The sequence below is a fragment of the Pteropus medius genome, unplaced genomic scaffold (assembly GCF_902729225.1).
Source record: "Pteropus medius unplaced genomic scaffold, Ma_sr-lr_union100, whole genome shotgun sequence".
Lineage (NCBI taxonomy): Eukaryota > Metazoa > Chordata > Mammalia > Chiroptera > Pteropodidae > Pteropus > Pteropus medius.
The window spans coordinates 5,386,914-5,406,252 of record NW_024356249.1 but is presented as its reverse complement, the minus strand read 5'-3'; the positions used below and the strand labels follow the sequence as shown (position 1 = coordinate 5,406,252).

Below are 19,339 nucleotides of genomic sequence, written 5' to 3'. Positions count from 1 at the left end.
TGGACATCTAGGTCCTGTCGAGACCACCCCCTCTAATTGTTGGTAAGTTATATAGACAAAGAAACAATTTCTTCGTCCAAAGAAAAAGAAATGGGACAGAGAGGTGAGCACAAGCTATCAGAATGAGACTCATGGTGGTCAAGATTAAAACCTGAAAGCACGTTTTACAACAAAGGTTGCATGGTTGTGTGTATTTCTCTGGAGGTTATTTAGGATCTTTGCTTATTTTAGTAAGAGCCTTAATTCCAATCACCTACCATCTGAAATACAGGCAAGATCTTGCGAGTTTAGACCTAATAGTAGTAACTATACTAAAAGTCGAGCAAGGAATGTTATTATACCTATCTGGGACTGGGGAGGACTACGGTTAGGTTAATTAGTGAATGTTAACAGTTTAGAAGTAAAAAGAAACAGACCAGTTCCTAAATCTTACCCTAAATGGGGGGAGGGGGAAGGGGAAAGGGCATATTTCAGTAATCTATAATCATGAATTTTAACAAAACTTACATTTTTAAATAGAGAAAACGTAAGTGAAACAATGGTAGCCCAACACTCAGCTTAAAGCCAGTAAGAAACCTTCCTACTTGGTTGATGAAGTCATAACCCAGGGCCTCCTTTACCTTTAGCTGGATACTTAATTTGTGGGTGTAATAAAGAAAAAAATAAAACAGCTTCAGGATGTCGGTCTTCTTGCAAATGCCAACATATGTTTAAAGACATTCCAGTAATGTTCCAGATCACCGAGTTCTGTTCCATGGACACATTACTTCAGTATGCAAGACCGTTAGCGCGTAAATGCTGGCAAAGTCCTTGGGATAAGATCTCACCATGTTAGGAAACAGCACTAGGCTATAAAAGTTGATTGCAGTCAGCTTTCCTGCACTTCTTCTTGGAGATGGTGATGGTATTATCATCTTTAAATCCTTGTGGAGCTTTCCCTGTTTCATTATGCTGAAAACAACAACCTCCTTGATTTTAAAAAAATGAGATATGCTATCATTTTACATGGTGTAGCATATAGTAGCTCTTGGAAGATGAATCGGAGATCACACCTTTAGTGTAGGTGTGGTACATCTTGGTGCCATTATTGTAAGATTTTTTTTCCATTCTGGATTATTAAAGATATCACCAGTCTAGTGTCATGCATGTTAGTTCTTAAATGTTCTGGCACTGTAGAAGAATCCGGGGTAAATATAATTCCACCTCTGTTTTACCATTGATTTTGTTTCTGACATTGGTAAGTTTTTTAAGTCTACTTTAAGAGTACCCACGAGGTTACATTTCCCTCCTGCTAAAGTTACTCCAAGACCACTAGGTCACATTTAACGCGAGGCTGTTTTGACAACGTACAGGATCTGTGATAATAGTTGCCAGTAGTGCAATATTATTTGCACTGATATTCACAGTTGAAGGCCCTTGACTTGTGAGAACTACTATAATAATCAAACTGTAAGACACAACAAAGTTTAGAGAAAAGATATATTTGGAATAATGAAGTTATTTTTTCTCCTAGAGTTACATGTATAAAAGCAAATTCAGATGGCGAAGGCTAACAGAATTTTAAATTGTTGTTAGAATGTGATTATGGGCAAATCACAATCCTTCTGAGCCTTGTTTATTATTATCGTTATCTTTTGGTGTTTAAAAGGAAGATTGTTAAAGACTATGTTAGATACTTCACAGTTCTGAAATTTCATGATTCTAACACAAATCTTTTATTACCATTTTCTTAGGTTTTCCCAAGCAGTGTGACATGGGATGGGTGTCCTTAGTGGTCGGAGTGAAAATAGATGAGAGAAATCTATGTAAATACTTGCTCAGATAAAACATGTCCAGGGGTGAGGTGGGCACCAGTATTGTAACCTCGCTGCATTTAAATAGGGTCTTTATTTCTTTAAAAAACTATTTAGAGAAAGACGGAATTTAAGCACAGCATTTATCCTGAACATATCAATTAATCAGAACATGACAGGGATGAACACATCAAAAGTCACAGAGAGATGGCCTGACACTTCTTCCTCTGCTGTATTTACAAAGTAGAGGATTTAAATGAAAATTACTCTATATAAAGCAACACACATGCACACGCACATTCAACTTCATACCCAGAGAGCTAGGCTTGTACTTTAACTTTGCAAAGCAAAACTTTTCTTTACATAATGCTAATCAAATGTCATAAAGACAGCAAGACTATTATTATTGCGGTTTCAAAATCATTCGGATGACTGCTTCAAACATTTTTACCCACCCAGGAAAGCAAGTATCTTAAGGGTCTCTTGCCTACAGCTTCTTATCCCCTCCCCCTTTTTTGAAGGAGGGTGGGGTATAAAAGCTGCTTGACCCACAACTCAAGTAGTACTGCTGTGAAGAAGTGAGGAATATTTTAAGGTATAACATTTGCCTTTCAGGCTGCTGGGTAAAACACTGAGTCTGGATGCAGCTTCTGCCACACAGCCTCCACAAGAATGGACCAAAACTCTCACAGTTGGAGTGGGTTATTTATTCTGCTATTTTAACATTGAGACAGTTAAAGAACAGTACTGGGACACTGAATTGTACCCTTTAAAGTAGTTAATTGTTATATGAATTTCACCCCAATTTTAAAAGTAAGGTACTGGGTCCTTAAAAGGCTTTATAAATTAAACAAAGGGGTAAAAACAAGCTTTTGGGGGTGTTGCTTTGTAACAGAGCATAATACTGGGTCCGAGTACCAAAGACAGGATCGAACGACAAAGCTGTTCTAAGGATGACATTTTCCAGGGCCAGCCTGGAGCTCCCGGGAACCTTTAGAATAACTGTAACATGTGAAGTGGACTAAGAACAAAGTCAAGTCAACAGCTCTTTGGTCGGAGGAAACCTAGAGAAAATGAATTGGTTCTCAAGTACAACAGTTTCCAGCTGTTTCATGGAACTTCTAGGTACTTCGGTCATATTCTCAAGCAGCTTAGTTTGCTTAGGCCTGCCTTTGGTTCTAGGTACCTAACAGGTGTGGAAACCAGATTTCTGCATAACTCAAATTCAGGGTACAGAATAGATTCTCTTTAATGAATCTTGGATTCTCAAGAGTGATTCTTTGGGGAAAGCTCCTGATTAAAGAAGCTAACGGCTGGTCTGCCCAGAAACATAAGGTTGCGAAGGATACCAGTGGCAGCAAACCACGGGGCAGGAAGGAGATCCAAGCAGCAGCAGCTTCCTCATCATTCAGCACAGTTTCGCATGCACAGTATTCTTGAGTGATGACGTGTACTTTGAAGTATTATCATTTTTAAACGTCATAGTTGATTATCTCAGCTGACAGGTATGGTACAAGTCCAGTGAGTTTAAAGATATTTTAGTGTCAGGAAATTAAGGGCATTTCCAAACTAGTCATATTTGCTATTAATTGGATGAGGAGGAAAAATATGTTGTATTTCTGTATCTCCGTCCCTGTTCCACGACATCTTCAGCAATTTTTCCTAAAGGTCACATCTAAGTACACGAAATATGAGGACCAAGAGTAGATTAGTCCAATAACTTGCAGGTATGTATCTATTCACGCAACACATTCTCTTTGGGGGAAAACTGTTCAAATGCTTTTATAACCAGTTATGATAAAATGCTTCATTCCTCTCTACTCTTCACCACTCCACTGCTTTTAATTCCAATAAAGAAAAGCAGAATGAACTAATTCAACTAAGTAAGAAGAGATACTTTCCCTATGTGGGTGGAAAGCTGATGCTTTCCAGTTTCTATGTAAGCTCAGGAGAGAAAAGCTCATACCAGTAATATGGACTTCTCAACTATTGGACTCATCATAAGCCATACCTACTCCCTCTGTCTAAATTAAATCCATCCCATCATAAGTAACATGTCTACCAATCCCTCACACTCACCAGGCTTACCTCCACCTGTCCAATCTCATCTCTAGCTTTTCCCAGGCCTTCCCCTTCTTCTGCAATCTCCTACCGAGTTTCAAGGAAGGAACTCTTCATTCTATTGAGGGAAGTTTTCTTTTGGATTGCCATCAACTTAGAGGAAACCTGACCCAGGAGTCCCCCAAGCAATACCATGCTTTCTGTAATTCTCTTTCATACAGTCTAACTTCATACTCTCAAGGACTGGCAGGAAAACAGGAAGGGAAGAGACCATAGGGGTTATGAAAGCTAAACTTTCCAAACCCCAGACCTAATGTTAAGATATCTATCTACCAACCGTTCTCTGGTCCTCACTCATCATTCAACACTAAGCGGCCATCACACTAACCAGTCTCCTAATCTGTTCCCTTAACAACGCCATACCCGTGCTCTTTGTCCTCATCAAAATCTAAAATCACTGACACCACTGGTTCTTCCCTGCCTTACTAGACTTTTCTCGACCACAAGATTGGGTATTTCAATATTGTCTTCTTGAATAACTTTGTGTCTTTTCTTCTTCAACTTCTAACCAAACTTTCAATATTTGCTTTGTTTACTCCTGATGCTTTGTGTTCAACCAGAGCAACATACAAAACCATACATATTTAGACTGTCAAACTTTTAAATTTGATCCTTGTCTTTACTCGACGATTTGTTAATTTCTTTCCAATGCACTTCCAGGCTTATTCTCATAGATTTATTTCATCTGCTTTCTTTACAGGCTCCCAACTCTACTCTTTCACCCCTATCCCCAAACTATATACATTTGATAATTACTGATATAAGCCCCTTCATCTATTCTTTTTCTCTAATCTCATTCTCTCATCTAGATTTTCTGATTGTTCTTACAAGTAACAGGAAATACATCCTACCCCTTTAAAGCTAAACCCATAACCTAACCCCATCTCAGGAGCTTACCTCCTCCCAAACACCTACAGAAATCTGTTATCCTACTTGATTAGCCTATCTTCTCTTCAGCACTGTCCATGTCTTCCTCTCAATTGGCTCTATATGTTCTGTCTTTAAATATTCAGGTATCTCACTTATCTTAAAGCAATGACTTCTAAGATCTACCAATCTATCTAGTTAGCATCTTGTTTTTCTCTTTCCCTCTGTTGCTAAATGTCTTAAGTACGCAGTCAATAATTACTGACTACATCCATACCCTTGCCACTTCCTCAGGAATCCTATGAATCTGCTTTCTATCTGTATCTTTCTATGAAAGTTACATTTTTAAAAGTCACTAGGGACCTAGCCAAACCCAAAGGCCTTTTCTTAGATCTCATCTTTTCTGATTTCTAACTCATCATTTCTTTTCCATTTCTATTATTGTTCTAGTTCAGGCCATCTATTTTGCACTGGCCAGCAGCAATGACATACTAGAACTGCTTTCTAACTGGTCCTAATTTCAAGCAAACATATACCAAATTAATCTGCTTAAAATGCTGCAATCAAGTTACATCCTTACCAGAGACCCTATAGTCCTCTACCACCAACCACATCCACATCAAGATTAAAGTCTTCTTCCTAGTTTTCAAGGTCTTTGCACACTTGTCCCACCTTCTTACAATCTGTATGCCTCAGATAAGTGTCCATCTCCTCAATGTCCTTCCTCCTAACCCCTACAGATCAAGTTAATCTGTCTCTAATTCTTTGTTCAAATCTATTCTTTGTACTGTATTCCCTGCGCTCCGCCCCCGTTCATCACCTAAATTTCAGTCATCCTTCAAAACAAAAAAGCCCCATACTTTTAATGAAGTCTTTCCTTGAACTAGCTCACAATAGCTTCTTTCTCTAATTCCCATTCTTATTTTTGTATCAGCATAGTGTCTGATTAGTTCACTAAACATTCCATGTGTGATACCTACATCTATTACTGCCTTTTTAATTCAGCACAAGGAGACAATGCAGTAAGTACTCAGATAAAAAGGCTGAGAGGAGAGAGGCACAGCACTAAGGGCAGAAGGGCTGGCTTGACACCAGATAACTGACTTTGGTCATATTTTGCAGAAAAAGACATATATGTGATATTTGGGGTTAGCATCTCTTTATATATAAGAATTTTTTAAAGAAGTTATTGTTTTCAATTGTATGATGTCCATTTCCTAAAGCCAATTAAGCATATTTGGAGAAACTTCCTGATCAAATAAACAAAAATCCAAAACTTTATAACTCAGCACAGGAAAAAATGCCCCACAGTTTTTATGTATGCATAAGTAACACAGTGGTGTTCATTCTATAAGATTTTAATGCAGCTGCAATTCATTCCTTTCTCTTGGCTTTCTGATTTCTGAGGCAATGCCTCTGTGCGGGTGGCTCCCTATTAATCTGTGTCACAGCGGAGGAGGGCTCGGGCAGTCTTGAAGGTGCTTGGAAAACCGTACAAATAGGAGCCATGTCAGTAAAAATGTGACAGACACAATGCATTAAAAAACACATATATAGAAAGCTCCACTTAAGTTCCAAGATGCTAAGAATAAGAGACATGAGCATACACACACGACTAAGAAATATTTAAATTAGAATAATGAATGTATGTCTTCCTTGTTAAGGTTTTTTTTTTACTTCTGCCAAATTATTAATTTTTAAAAATTTCAAATATTAGTATTCAATACCTTTTGTTGCCACTGTCAGACTGATAAATAATGAAATACATTTGGACTACTGCGGCTGTCCTTGTGGTTAAGATATATCAAGAGCCGATCTTACAGAAATAATTTGAAATAAAACTGTCACTAGACTGTTATCCTTGATAACAGGGTCTGTACTTTACACAATCTTATATTCCTCAAGATCGAGCTCAAGTCACCACACGGAATAGGCACTCAAATATTTAATTAACGCTTTGTTGAAATAAGGGAAGAGTATATAAAAACACCACCTGGAAAAACAAAATAGCAGAATGAAAAAGAAAGTACTATTAATCAGAAAATATTTTCTAATGGAATCTTTAAGAAATAAAGAGGCATCTGACATTCATCACATGACTAAAATCATTTGGTCTAGGTCTCTAGTTCCTAGGGTGGCACTAAAAACATTTCAAGGCAGAAGTTCCTTTTTTTTCTTGGGGGTGTCAGCAAACCCTTTACAGATCAAAAAACTATGGATCTTCTCCCCTGAAAAAAAAACGGACAGATGTACATACACACAAGTTTATAACTTTGTAAGTACGTCCAAAAAGTTCTGGACTCCAGGTATAACTCTCGACTGAAGGAAAAGACTAGTCAGTCACTTTTTAAAGGTTAAGTATGCAAAAGCATAGAAAATTCCCCTTGTGCATGATAGATCAAACATGCAGGAATTTATCAGAAACAATATGAAGCTTTTTCAAAAAATTTCTCATTCTTTACCATCACTTGGTTTCATTGATATATTTGCTATGTGAAGTGGTGCTTTCTTCTACATATAATTTCTTCTGTACTTTAGTATAATTAATTATGACTATGATTTTAAGACTTTATTTTAAAAAAAATATTATCTGAAATATTCAGTAAGCACAACTGTGAGGTTTAGTATTCTTAGGCTTACAAAGTCTCAGAATCACAAAGTTAGGTAAAGGATAATCTTTAGTTTTCTATGTGAAAATATGTAAGTTGAAGCTTAAGTGCCCCAGAAGCACTGTCCTGACGCATGGCAGGAGGGAAGACAGTTCTGGGGTCTGGCAAGTCTGGGCAAACTATGTGACACTTTTTTGGCACTGGTTAGGAATGAGAAAGAGAAAAAGCTACTACGGGAAAGAATCCTTGTATAACAGGTATAACTCTCAAAACAGAGAAGTAAATAGGAGTTAACTTCTTCTGTCTTTGTAAGAAGATCCAGGAGATGAAAGGCTTGTACTGAAGGCTGGAGAAAGCTATGTGCCTGTAAGCTTCAATACAGGCAGCCCAAGCTAACAAAGGCCAAGAGCCTTGGCCACCACGGGACACCTTAAATGGAAGTCTTTGCCTCTTACAGCAAAAATAAAACCATAATTAACCAACGATAAAAGGCTTCTGTCTAATAAATCTATACTACTTTATTTATATTTTCTAAATTTCTTATAATGCTGTCTTAAAGTCACTTCTAAAAAATGAGATTGTCATTTATGCAGAATTTCACAAAAATAACTTAAATGGCTAGATAAGTAGCTGTTTCTCCACTCTCAGTTAAGCAAATCAAAGACTATCTAAGAATAGATTTTAATTTTCCACTACACCTCAGGACAAAGCTATTTAATCTGTTGTATCAGATCTAAGAGAAAGTAATCAAACTTTATGTAGAGAGGTAACCTTGAAAATTCCAATCCAACATATTAAGTATCATCTCCTCACACATTGCTCTGTCAGAATTTTAAATCTCTAGGCTTTTTGGTTTTTTAATTTTAAATCTCTAGGCTTTTTGGTTTTTTTAAATTTAACAATTTAAGGCAAATCTTTTAAGTCATAATTGCTTTTTGAAAATCTCAAGAGGAGCTCTGATTTTCCCCTTTCCTCCAATTGCTTAATTCAGGTCATGTTTTCTGAATCTTCTTTTGTCCACTGCTCAGAATCGAATTCAGTTTATTGTCTTTCATTATCAGTTTTTAAACTATTGCAAGAAATTGTTGTATTATCCAAAAGTACCACTTCACATTATGTCCTAATATAGTACTCCACTATTCTCTGTGATTAACTAAAATTATCCATGACAACTTACGTGGCCTAATTTTAGAGGATCCCCAATCTCTTCTCTTCCACCTTAGTCTCATTCTGGTCAGGTACTTGTAATACAGTTTTATTATCACATTTCAGTTATTGAACAATGAAATTTCCAAACAGATCCCACAGAAGTACCGTTTAAAAAAAAAAAAAAAAAAAAAAAGTTACACTATGGTTGCTTCTCACATACATTTACCCCAAATTCAAGTTTCTGATAAATCAACTGTAAGTTGAAATTCTGTTTCTGAGGCATTTCCTGGTATACTAGGCAGTGCATTAGAAAAGAGATTATATTGCATTTAGTCTATAATAATTATCTTTTAACCGTCTATATATAATTAACAACCATTCAAAATGAAAGTGCAAATGTGCAAATGAGAAAGAACAAAAACAGTTTCTAAACATGTAATGCATAATATAGGATATAAATCCATACAACTAAAAACAATTGCTGACAACATCCTTCTGAGCATTAAATGACACCACCAATTTTGTTTTATGTGTATTCTTCTCAAGTATTCAAAAAATGCAATATGACATTATCTTCTCAATTGTCAAACTTTCATGAGTATATAAGGATATTACCATTTTTTTCACAAATCAGAAAACAAGGAACTACCATTATCTTTGTATATTTTCAATAATAGAGCCAAAATAACAATTCTAGCTAATCTCATCTGGGATCTTAATTAGTACTACAAGTTTATTTGTGTGAGTTAAAAATAGTATCGCTCATGAGAAACAATGTCAAAATTATTATGCTAATAAACTGTGTTAAAGGCCTAATGAAGAAATACTTCAGCAACTATGAGTTAACACACTAGTTGTAGGCATGAGGAACGTTTATATTGGCTCTTTTGGGTGTATACATTAAATGCAAAATCAGAAAGGAATCATGCAAAAATCCGGTTGCCCATGCAAGCACCCCAGAGTCTAATCCTCTGCTCTCAGTTCTGTTGTCAGGCCACAGTAGTGTGGAGACTTGTAGGCTGCTGTCCTTGTTGTAATGAATGGGAAGAGGCTGACAGTGGCATGGTCGAAACCTTCACCTCTTCTTCCCCTGTGGAAAAGTCAGTCATGGTCTAGTTATGGGTGACTAGATTTGTTAACAGTCCCTTTAAAAATGATTTCAATATCTGGAATATTGATACAAATATAAAACACATGCTTAATGGTTGGAATCCGGGTGTGAAACAAGACATGAATTTTAAAATATTGACTTATCAAGTATCTAGAAAGTAGTTACACTCTAAACATACCCTTAAATTTAGTACTATGTCAGATATGAGAACAAATATAATAGATTTAGAATTATAAATATACAAAAAAATAAAATAAAAAGAGACCAGGAAAGCCATTCTTTTCCAAGCCAATTGGACCCCTTATAAAATACAGATATTGCTAATAGTAAGTAGTATTTTCTGAAAAAATTAAAATTAATTCACAGAAATGAAAATGTAATTTTTAAAAGCGAAAAATAAAATTCATGTTTTAAAAGCAGAAATTATGTTTAGAAAAGAGAAATAAAAAGATATAAATATATTAATTTAGTAAATTACCTTACAGCATCTGAAAATTTAATGTGTACTTTTGAGGTAATTAGAAAACAGTAAAATACTCACAATACAATGATCCAATTGACTGAAAGCGAGATGACTACTTCTAGGTCAAGGGAACTATACATGAAATGAGATCAGTTCTCCTAATTATAATTGATAATTATTTGACTACAAGTGACTTGTTTCACACATGACTCAAATTCAATCAAGTCACAGTTAAAAGAGCTAATTCAGAAACAAAAAAATTTAAAGAAAAATGTCCTCTCATAAGTAAAACTGAATGATCAAAAACATGGAAAAAAAAATCCAACCCTAAACAGTTTTAAATACTTTTTTAAGTATATCTTGAAACAACAATGCTTACAGGCTATTTTATTTTATTATTTGTTTTCCAAATAATTTTTAGCATTATGGAATAAAAACATCTTGGCAGAATTCCTTAAAAACATATCTGCAAAATTACATTTGGAAAGATAGCTTAACTGACAACAAGAAGAAAAGGATTTCAGTCTTTAGAACAGGTTATTTTATAGTTTTTCAGTAAACTGGCAGAGATTCTATAAACCCCAAGTACACAGCAATAAGGGTGTGTAAAGGAAATTTGATACTAGAGTTTTTGGTGAGAAAGAATATGGTACCTAAGGAGGACTAAGCAGATGATTAACTTTCATCAAGTCAATAAACTTCAAACTATTTGGCAATATCCCTGAGCTGGGTCAATTGTCTCAAATAGATACTGTTGATAAAAAAAGAGACCTAAAGAGACCTGTAAGTGTGTGAGAGCAAAAATCAATAACTAAGGGAAGAAAGCCAACTTAAGGTACATGCCAGTGATCTTCATTGATGAAGGAGAACATCTATGTTGTAGTGGAAAAACATTTCAGTTATTGAATTTGGGATCCGGTTCTTATGCTAATTCTCTTACTAACTTAATGTGTGACCTTTAACAAATTATTTAACCTTTTAGGCACACAGTTTTGCCATTCTTAAAATTAGGAGCTGGACAAGATAAGTCACTTTTTAGGACCAGAAAAGTTACTTTTTAAAACAAAAGCACATGGTTCCAATAATAAAAGAGATCTGAATGGACTTACTGTAACTGCCCACTAATCAAAGTTTCTCCCAAGAATATTTCAAAAATTCTTCTAAACTTAACAAACCAAATGTGCTGCCAAGAAAATGCTGCTAAAATAAATTTTTCCTAATAGCTAATTTTAAACACAAAAATGTTTTCAATTAGGCAAATGAAATGGAAGCCACATTTCTGTCAAACTTCTCATAACTATCCTTCCCATGGTAGGTTTCAGATATATCAATTTTTAATAATGAACTGAAATAAGCAAAACTAAAAATTTAAATACACACATATAATATAGATATGGTATCTAAATGATATGCAGGTGACTGACACATTTCGGTATTTGCTCCTGAGGGTCAGGGACCCTAATTTGTTCTATATATCTAAAGAATAAATACACCTGCTTTTTCCAGCATAGAATATTGTCTAAGCATCTCTTAAAATGGCTTCTCTCACCAAAGCAGTTTCCATTATGAAGCACTTAAGGAAAGCTACTCTGTGTAAGATACCATGATATTTATTCACTGCAGGATACAAAGTTGAGCCTATTTCAACAGTTTGACTCAAGTACAACTGAGTTAGAACTCGGGGTGGGGAAGGCAGATATTGTCTAGGTAGTAAATTGCTTCAAATTAGACACAGCTTTTCAGAATTTTACTTTCTGTCATATCTAATTGTTACTGAAAATCCTATATCATCTTGCTACAATTATACAGCTATTCTGTTTTGAAGCTTAGCACATTCAGCCTCCTGAGGTATCTGCCAAATATTTATAGGCCAAAAGAGGATTCTGAGTAATTCTTGATAACAATTTTAAATATTTTGGTACCTTAAAACTAAAATTTCTCTAGTCATCAGAGCCTTAAAAATAATCTAATAATAACCTTAATCACAAATCACCATTTAAATACCAAGTAAGTATGTACAGTCAAAAACTAAAAAACTGAAATAATGAACTCTCCCCATCTCCCACAAAATACAACAATGTTTCAGAACCTACATTTGGTGACCTTAGAATTTCTAGAGAAAAAAAGTATTTTATGCTCTATGGTTGAACATATGTTAAAAGAAAATCCACAAAGATAAGACCATAATTTAATGCCACATTTTTTTTTTTCATAAAGTCTCTCTCTACTTTAGATGAAGATTTCAAATGACTAACACGAGGACAACTATACTCATAAAGTAGTGATTACTCATCATCGCTGTGGCATTTCTAGAACACCTACTGGCTTGAAATATCTGGATTAAAACTGCTCTTTCTGTGCTAATGGACAACGTAATAAACTGGAAGAACAGATAACGGTCATATAAAAGTCAAATAAAAGTACACAATAAAAACAGCTAAGAACTAGAGTTCTACAAAGGTATCCTCCTTCTTATCATATCAAGTCCATGCTGTTTTGCCTGGCTATCTGAGCATCCCGTCTTCTCATCCACTCTCTCTCTACAATACATGAAACACATCCTGTTACAGAAGGCAGTTCCTGCCTCTATGCCTTTATTCAGGCATTTCCATCAACATAAAAGGTCTTTCTCTTTCCCTCTGGCTCTAACCTAAATCCAAGATACCATAGTACAGATCATTTCTACTTCTTCAAAGAAGGCTCCCCAACAATTATAAGCTCCATTAATGCCTCTCAGATTCTAGTATCACAGTTACCACTTTTATAAATAATCTTAATTTTTATCTATTCAACTAAACTGTTAAGTACCTAGAAACAGTAGCCATATTTTATACTTCTTTCGTATTATCCACATGGCCTAGTTCATTGATGGGCAAATAGCAACTCAAATATTCATTGTAATTAGTTTAATAGTTTATTTTTAAATGCTTAGAATATTTAGAACTTAACTTTAACTTTTAATGTTATAATCAATTATGAGATACACTAATAATTACAATGCCACATTTCTAAATTATCAAAACAAAATAAAACAAAACAAAGTTACACTCTAATAAGCTGTCTTGAATGGAAGAAAAAAAGGAGTACCAGTAACTGAATACTTAGTGTTTCGTAAGTGAATACCATATAGAAAAAGAGGATTGAAAAATGTCACTGGATCATATACTACCTACCATATCAAATAAACAAATACCATGAGTCCCACTGATGTGCAAACTGCTACATTAAGTGTTATCAAGATTATGTAAATTAACTTCACTGCATCAACTGTTAACTTCACTGCATCAACGGCCACAAACAATATTCTCTCGACCCACCTACTTGCCTTAAAAATGAAATTCTGTTGGTTACAAAGAGATTAGAGCCAAAGAATTTTGATAGATCTCTATAAATTCATGTATGAACCTTGCTAAAAACAAGAGAACAAACACCTTGCTGGTAACAGCACATTAACAAAATAATGTGCCATGCCATATCTTAAGGCTATGATAATGGATAAAAATAAATTTTATGAATTAGATATAAGTGAGGGACTATTCTATTCTACTTGAGAGAAATCAGAAGGGAACAAACTCTCTTTTAACCATCATCTCTAAAGCCCAAATGAAATCAATAAAAGAAGACTATTACTAAGAATGATTGCTTTACATACAGAAGTCACTTGATCTAATGTTATATGGGACTTTAAAAAGCAAAAGTTCTGAAACCTTCAAGGGTAGCAGTACAAAACCAGAAGTATTCTGGCATCACTTATAGGAACTTAATATTTCCCCCCAAAATAAAAATGACAGACCAAAAGGGAAAATCTCTCTCCTTGAACAAATTCCTTTTTCACAGAAAGTATACCTATGCACGTATGTCTGTGAAACACTAATAACCAGAGTTCTCAAATATTAAGTACTTTATTAATATATATCACAGTTTTGATGTGTGTGTGTATATATCAGTCAAAATAAATAACTGCCAAAAGTAGTTAGAGAGTGGCTTTATCCCTCATGCTCTCACTAATTACCATCCTTAAAAAAAATTTTTTTTGAACCAGTGTACTTTTAGAATGTATAATCAGAATTTTACCATGGTGTTAAACTTTATAGCACCATAATTTCAGAGCCCATTTTTTTTCTTTTTGTATTTATAGGCCATATGCAAGATTGGTAACTATCCTATTAAGTGAAACGATTCCAAGCAGTAACTAGGTATAATACTCCACCATCCTCATAAAGCTCAATATTACAAGGCATCCACCCAATTAAAAAAATTTAGATAATAATGATGACTTCGTTTTCCCACAGAAATTTCCAAGACTAATGATAAGAATTCTATTATTCAAAAGTTCCCTCCCTACCACCCAACAACCTGAAGGCATAAATTATTCACAAATTCTCAAAGGCTATAAATGAACCTACCTGCTATAGGGATCCCTCCCAGACCTGTGTTGTGCTGTGGCGGGAGACTCAAGTCCAAGAAATTACTATTTGAGGTGGGGTTTGCTGTGTGGTTCAAGTGCATGATGCTATTGCGTGGAAAGGCCATCCAAGGATAGCGGGCTGCCTGGCCTGGAAAACTGAATGAATTATAAACCGCTCGGTGCTGCTGAAATTGAGGGAACCTCTGTGGCAAGACTGAAAAGGTACTATTGAGAGAGTTGGCATTTGTAGGTGCAGCAGGATGCAGGAATCCAGAGCCTGGACCTTTGGCGGTTGTAGTGTGTGAAGAGGAGTTCTGAAGAGATGTGGGCGAAAGGGAAGGCTGGTCTTGGACTGACAGTTCCTTTTCAATCAGGTCTGCTAAGGCTTTTCGAGTGACATCAAAAGGATCAAAACCCAAGTCATCCTCTGGTTGTTTAGAAGAACCAAAGCCAAATGCTGCTTGCCAGTCTGTAGAGGACGCTACTGGGATTGTTTCTGTTGGGGAAAAAATTAGTGATGACTTTAAAATATATACCTCACTTTTATATTTAATGGGTAGCCACACTAGTGAAAGTTAAACATCATATTCAAGATAAAGGCAAATATATATGAAATATGTGTAATTTCTTAGCACATTCAGATTATAAAATTATAAAAGAGCTTATATACTTCTAGTAATGATTTCATTCTTAAGTTACTAACTTCGAAAATTGAGTAATACAGACTGATTTTGCTAATCAAAGAAAACAAAGTATTTGAAATCCAAAATATACACTCGGCCATTCACGATTAACCCATTTCTTATTTACCCTGAGAATACTCCCTCAGCGGCACTTATGGCTGCAGCATTTACTCCAAGATAACTCACAGATTACCATCCTAACCTCACCCCCAAAGTTTGACATGAAATATCTCACTTTTATTATTATTTTCGCATCGCTCTAGTATATTGATAGTCTTTGGAAACAAATTACATCACTCTATTTACAGAATTCTGTTTTTAGTAGTGGTATTTCTATTTACAAAATATAGTAATTCTCGATCACTGAAAATGTCAAATCCTAGAAAACGTAGCATTCCTACATGTGATGTTAACATCATTCTGGAACAGTTGTTAGCCAAAGATTCATTTGATGAATCCGATTTATGTACACATTTCTGTTTATAAATAATTCCAAGAACAGTTTTTATATTTTATTTTCACACTGAAAACCAGTCAGATTTGCTTCATCCTCAAAGAGTGTGTTTATGTCAAATTAAATGAATGTATGCAGCAAGCTGTACTTTTTTTTCCTAAATGGGAAATGGGTTAAAACCCTGACTAAGTTATTTAAAAGAAATAAGTAACAAACATGACAGAATTAGTAAATTTTATCTTTTTCAGTATCTTTTAAAGACAAAGTATGATTTGAAAATGTTTTATATACTGCTAAGAAAAAAATAACAACTTAAAAGTATCTATTTAATCTTTAGTTTTTCAAAAACTTGTCTGCTCGATTGACAATAGTATGTGCTATTGTCAATGTTAATTTTATGCCATCCTACACATTAATAAGAGAACTTATAATAAATAAAAATGAAAATGGCTCAAAAATGCCAAAATATAACTTTTAATATAAACTAACATCTTTTGACAGCTGGGGAAAAAAATCTTAAATTTAATTAGACACACACAAATATGATTAAAAATGTAAGCCCTTAATACTTCCTAAAAGAGGAAATGTTTTATTATAGGAAAAATGATCTAATCATTCATTTCTAGAAAAATCTGTCTATTCACATAATAAGTTCTAGGTCATACAACTTATCGAACCATCCAATTCCACGCAGTTTAAATGTTTACATTTTTATGAAAAAGAGAGTGGAGACGAAAGGATAAAAACACATTCAGCGAGGAAGGGGCTCATTTTGGTCTAATTATTATCACGCGCTAGTTCTGTTATATACCTGATGTGAAGAGGCTCTGTGGCTCTGGTGCTGTAGGCCAGTCACTGGATGTCTGTGGGGAACTGGGGAAAGGAGGAAGCCCACTTGGAATAGGGTTGGGATGTCGAAAGTTATCTGAGAATAACGACTGTGACTCAGTTACTGCCCCTTCAAAAGGAGACCGTGCACTGTGATTGGATGAATTGATGGGGATGACTGGGTTAGATTTTGATAAACCAGGTGGTGGTGAAGGCGTATCACTGTTAGATATCTAAATAAAACAGGAAAAGAATATTCAATATAAATTTATGCATTTTAATAAACCACAATTAAAAAGACTTGCAACAAAAGGTATTAGAATAGTGATCTTCAAGCTGGGGTACTTGAGGACTTTTTTATGAGAGCATGAATTTTCAAAAAATCCATCAACTTACATATGTACTCTTTTCTAAAAAAGACACTCTCAGTAAGCCATTCTCTTCTCCTTTTAAAACCTAACTTTCTCACTTTGTGAAGAAAAGAATATTTCTCACTCTCTGGGATCTAACTATAGTATTTTGTGCCCAAGAGTGAAAACTTTCTGGGAGCCAAACAAAAATTTATTAGAAACAGGTTGATGATGAGAGAGCTACAGACTCTAATGACTGGATTCTTTTGCAAGCAAAGTGATTCCCAATACATTCGTTTTCAACAAAACGAAAAGAAGATCTAAACAAGTCATTTCCAAACACATCATAAAAATTTTTATGACAGATCTTTATGTGATTTTTAGGTATTTAATTCAGAAGGAGATTAAAGATTTGAATGACATTAATATAATACTGTTTCTTTCATTTCTTATTTATACCAACAAATCTCTCAGCACTTCCATTTAGAAAAAAGCATGACTAAGATTGCTGCTGAAAATCATCTCCTTGAACCAACAGGTAATATTCATCTCTGGATACATGAAAACTAATTTAAAATGGCCCTACCTATCTCAATAAGAGGTGAATTTCCAATATAACTGTAGTGTTTATGTTTAATAACTAATTTTTATCAAAATTTATATTTATATAAGTTGCTTTGATCAAATTAAAATACCAATATTTACAATATGCTGGACATTATATCCTTTGCAATTTTTTAACCTTATTATGAAAAAAATCTTTAATGTTAACCTAAAATACATAAGGGGACATACAGATTTTCAAATTCTTTTATGGAATTTGTGAGCCAAAATTGTGGAAAAGCAGCGTATTTTAGATCTCTAAGTTTCTCACAGAGACTCTGGGGAACAGGGCACTCTATGGAAAACAACAGAACTACATTTTTTTTTTTTTACCAATGTAAGGTGTTCATTCAAAACCTTAACCAATCAAGAACTAGCAACTAGCTAAGATGATACAAAGCACACTCTAAAGATCAGGACCTCCTCACTCAGTATCATTTTGGGTGCAACTGTGAACTTAACTATTTGGTCTATTGTTTCAAATTCCACAGTCATTTGGGGGAAGGAGGAAAACTGTCGGAGGCAAGTACAGTGAGGGAAACAGAAAATTAAAGTTGATAGCAAGGGAGAAGAGGAGCACATGGCATAGAAACAACTCTTAAAATGAGAATGCAGGAAGCATGCTAGTCTGGGACTATTTTGGGCAGGGTCAAAAAGACCAATAATATCAGCAGACTGTAAGGACACTAATGTATTGCCATACAATAGTAATTTTGAGTCATCAAGAAAGGGTTAAATTAGGCTCTATATATTCTGTGGAGGAAAAGAAGGCTGATTATAATACATTTAACAAAGATGTCCACTAAAAGCATTTTAAATTGTTTAGTATTTTAAGTTATTTTTACTATCTAGAAAACTCACTTACACAGAATGCCCTGTTTGGGGAATAGCAGATAAATGGAAAGATAACAGTATCAAAATCTTACCTGCTGGGAATTATCACCATTCCCTATACTGAGAGAATCTGAAGGTTTGTCAATGGGGCTGTAAAAGGAAAAAAACAAAAAAAACAAATCGAATAAAATCAGAGTAAAATCATTCTTCCACAAGAAAAATAAACACCCCCAAAGCCAGAAAAAAAACAGACATCTTATCATCTTAACATTTACTGAAGCATTATGGATGTAAGACATTAAGGATACAAATAAGCATAACATAAAATCCCTACCTTCAGGCAACTTACATTCTAATGAGATTCTCCAAAAACAATACGTGAAACAATAGCTTATTGGGGGAGAAAAAAAAAAAAGCATAAAGTAGTATCCTGCTTAAAGGATACTACTTCAATTCATAGGTCAAAAGTCTAATTCATTATTTAGTTTTATGCACAGGATAAACACATTCCCCATTAAACTTGAAATAATATCCATCTTTCTAGGTGTTTGACTGGAGCATAAAGTTACTGAAATGTTCTCTACAGGTTCTTAAGAGCAACGAATTTAATACTTCAAGATCCTAATCATAACTCTAAAGACATGTGCATGTGTATACACAAACATATACACTATACAACACACATACACAATATTAATAGAAACAAACTTTAGTGCAAACTATTGACTCAAAAAAAAAAACAAAACATTAAAACTTAACTTCCATATAGAAAAAATGCAGTACCACAGTGGAGTAACACAGAATTGCTAACTTCAAGTCCATTTTAACTCCACTAACTTAAGAACAAAAGAGCTCTTTAGAAGCTACTGACAGTGTTGACACAGAAATAGCGAACCATTTCTACAACTAATTTTATTAAACCCCCCAGTACTTGAACAAAAGATAAGTATTAGTATCCAAATACAAATACCTATTTCTGATACAATACTACAGAAAAAAAAAATTAAGATCCAAATTTCTCAAAATTATTTTATTGCCTGAATATATAAACAAAGTCACCTTACCA

General features: G+C 34.5%; 1 protein-coding gene across 9 annotated transcripts in view; it reads right to left on the bottom strand.

The window, feature by feature from the left end:
- The window catches only part of CNOT4 (CCR4-NOT transcription complex subunit 4), a 127,213-nt gene that overhangs the window by 15,819 nt on the left and 92,055 nt on the right, over nt 1–19,339 (bottom strand). For 7 of the 9 annotated variants that reach the window (XM_039860852.1, XM_039860854.1, XM_039860853.1 and 4 more), the window contains 3 exons: nt 18,366–18,423; nt 16,470–16,719; nt 14,520–15,017 (listed from right to left, as the gene is read on the bottom strand). In XM_039860852.1, the coding sequence (XP_039716786.1) occupies nt 14,520–15,017; nt 16,470–16,719; nt 18,366–18,423 (806 nt within the window). Of the gene's footprint in view, nt 1–1,461; nt 9,630–14,519; nt 15,018–16,469; nt 16,720–18,365; nt 18,424–19,339 lie in introns of those variants that run through there. The other 2 variants (XM_039860861.1, XM_039860860.1) reach the window with 1 other exon arrangement.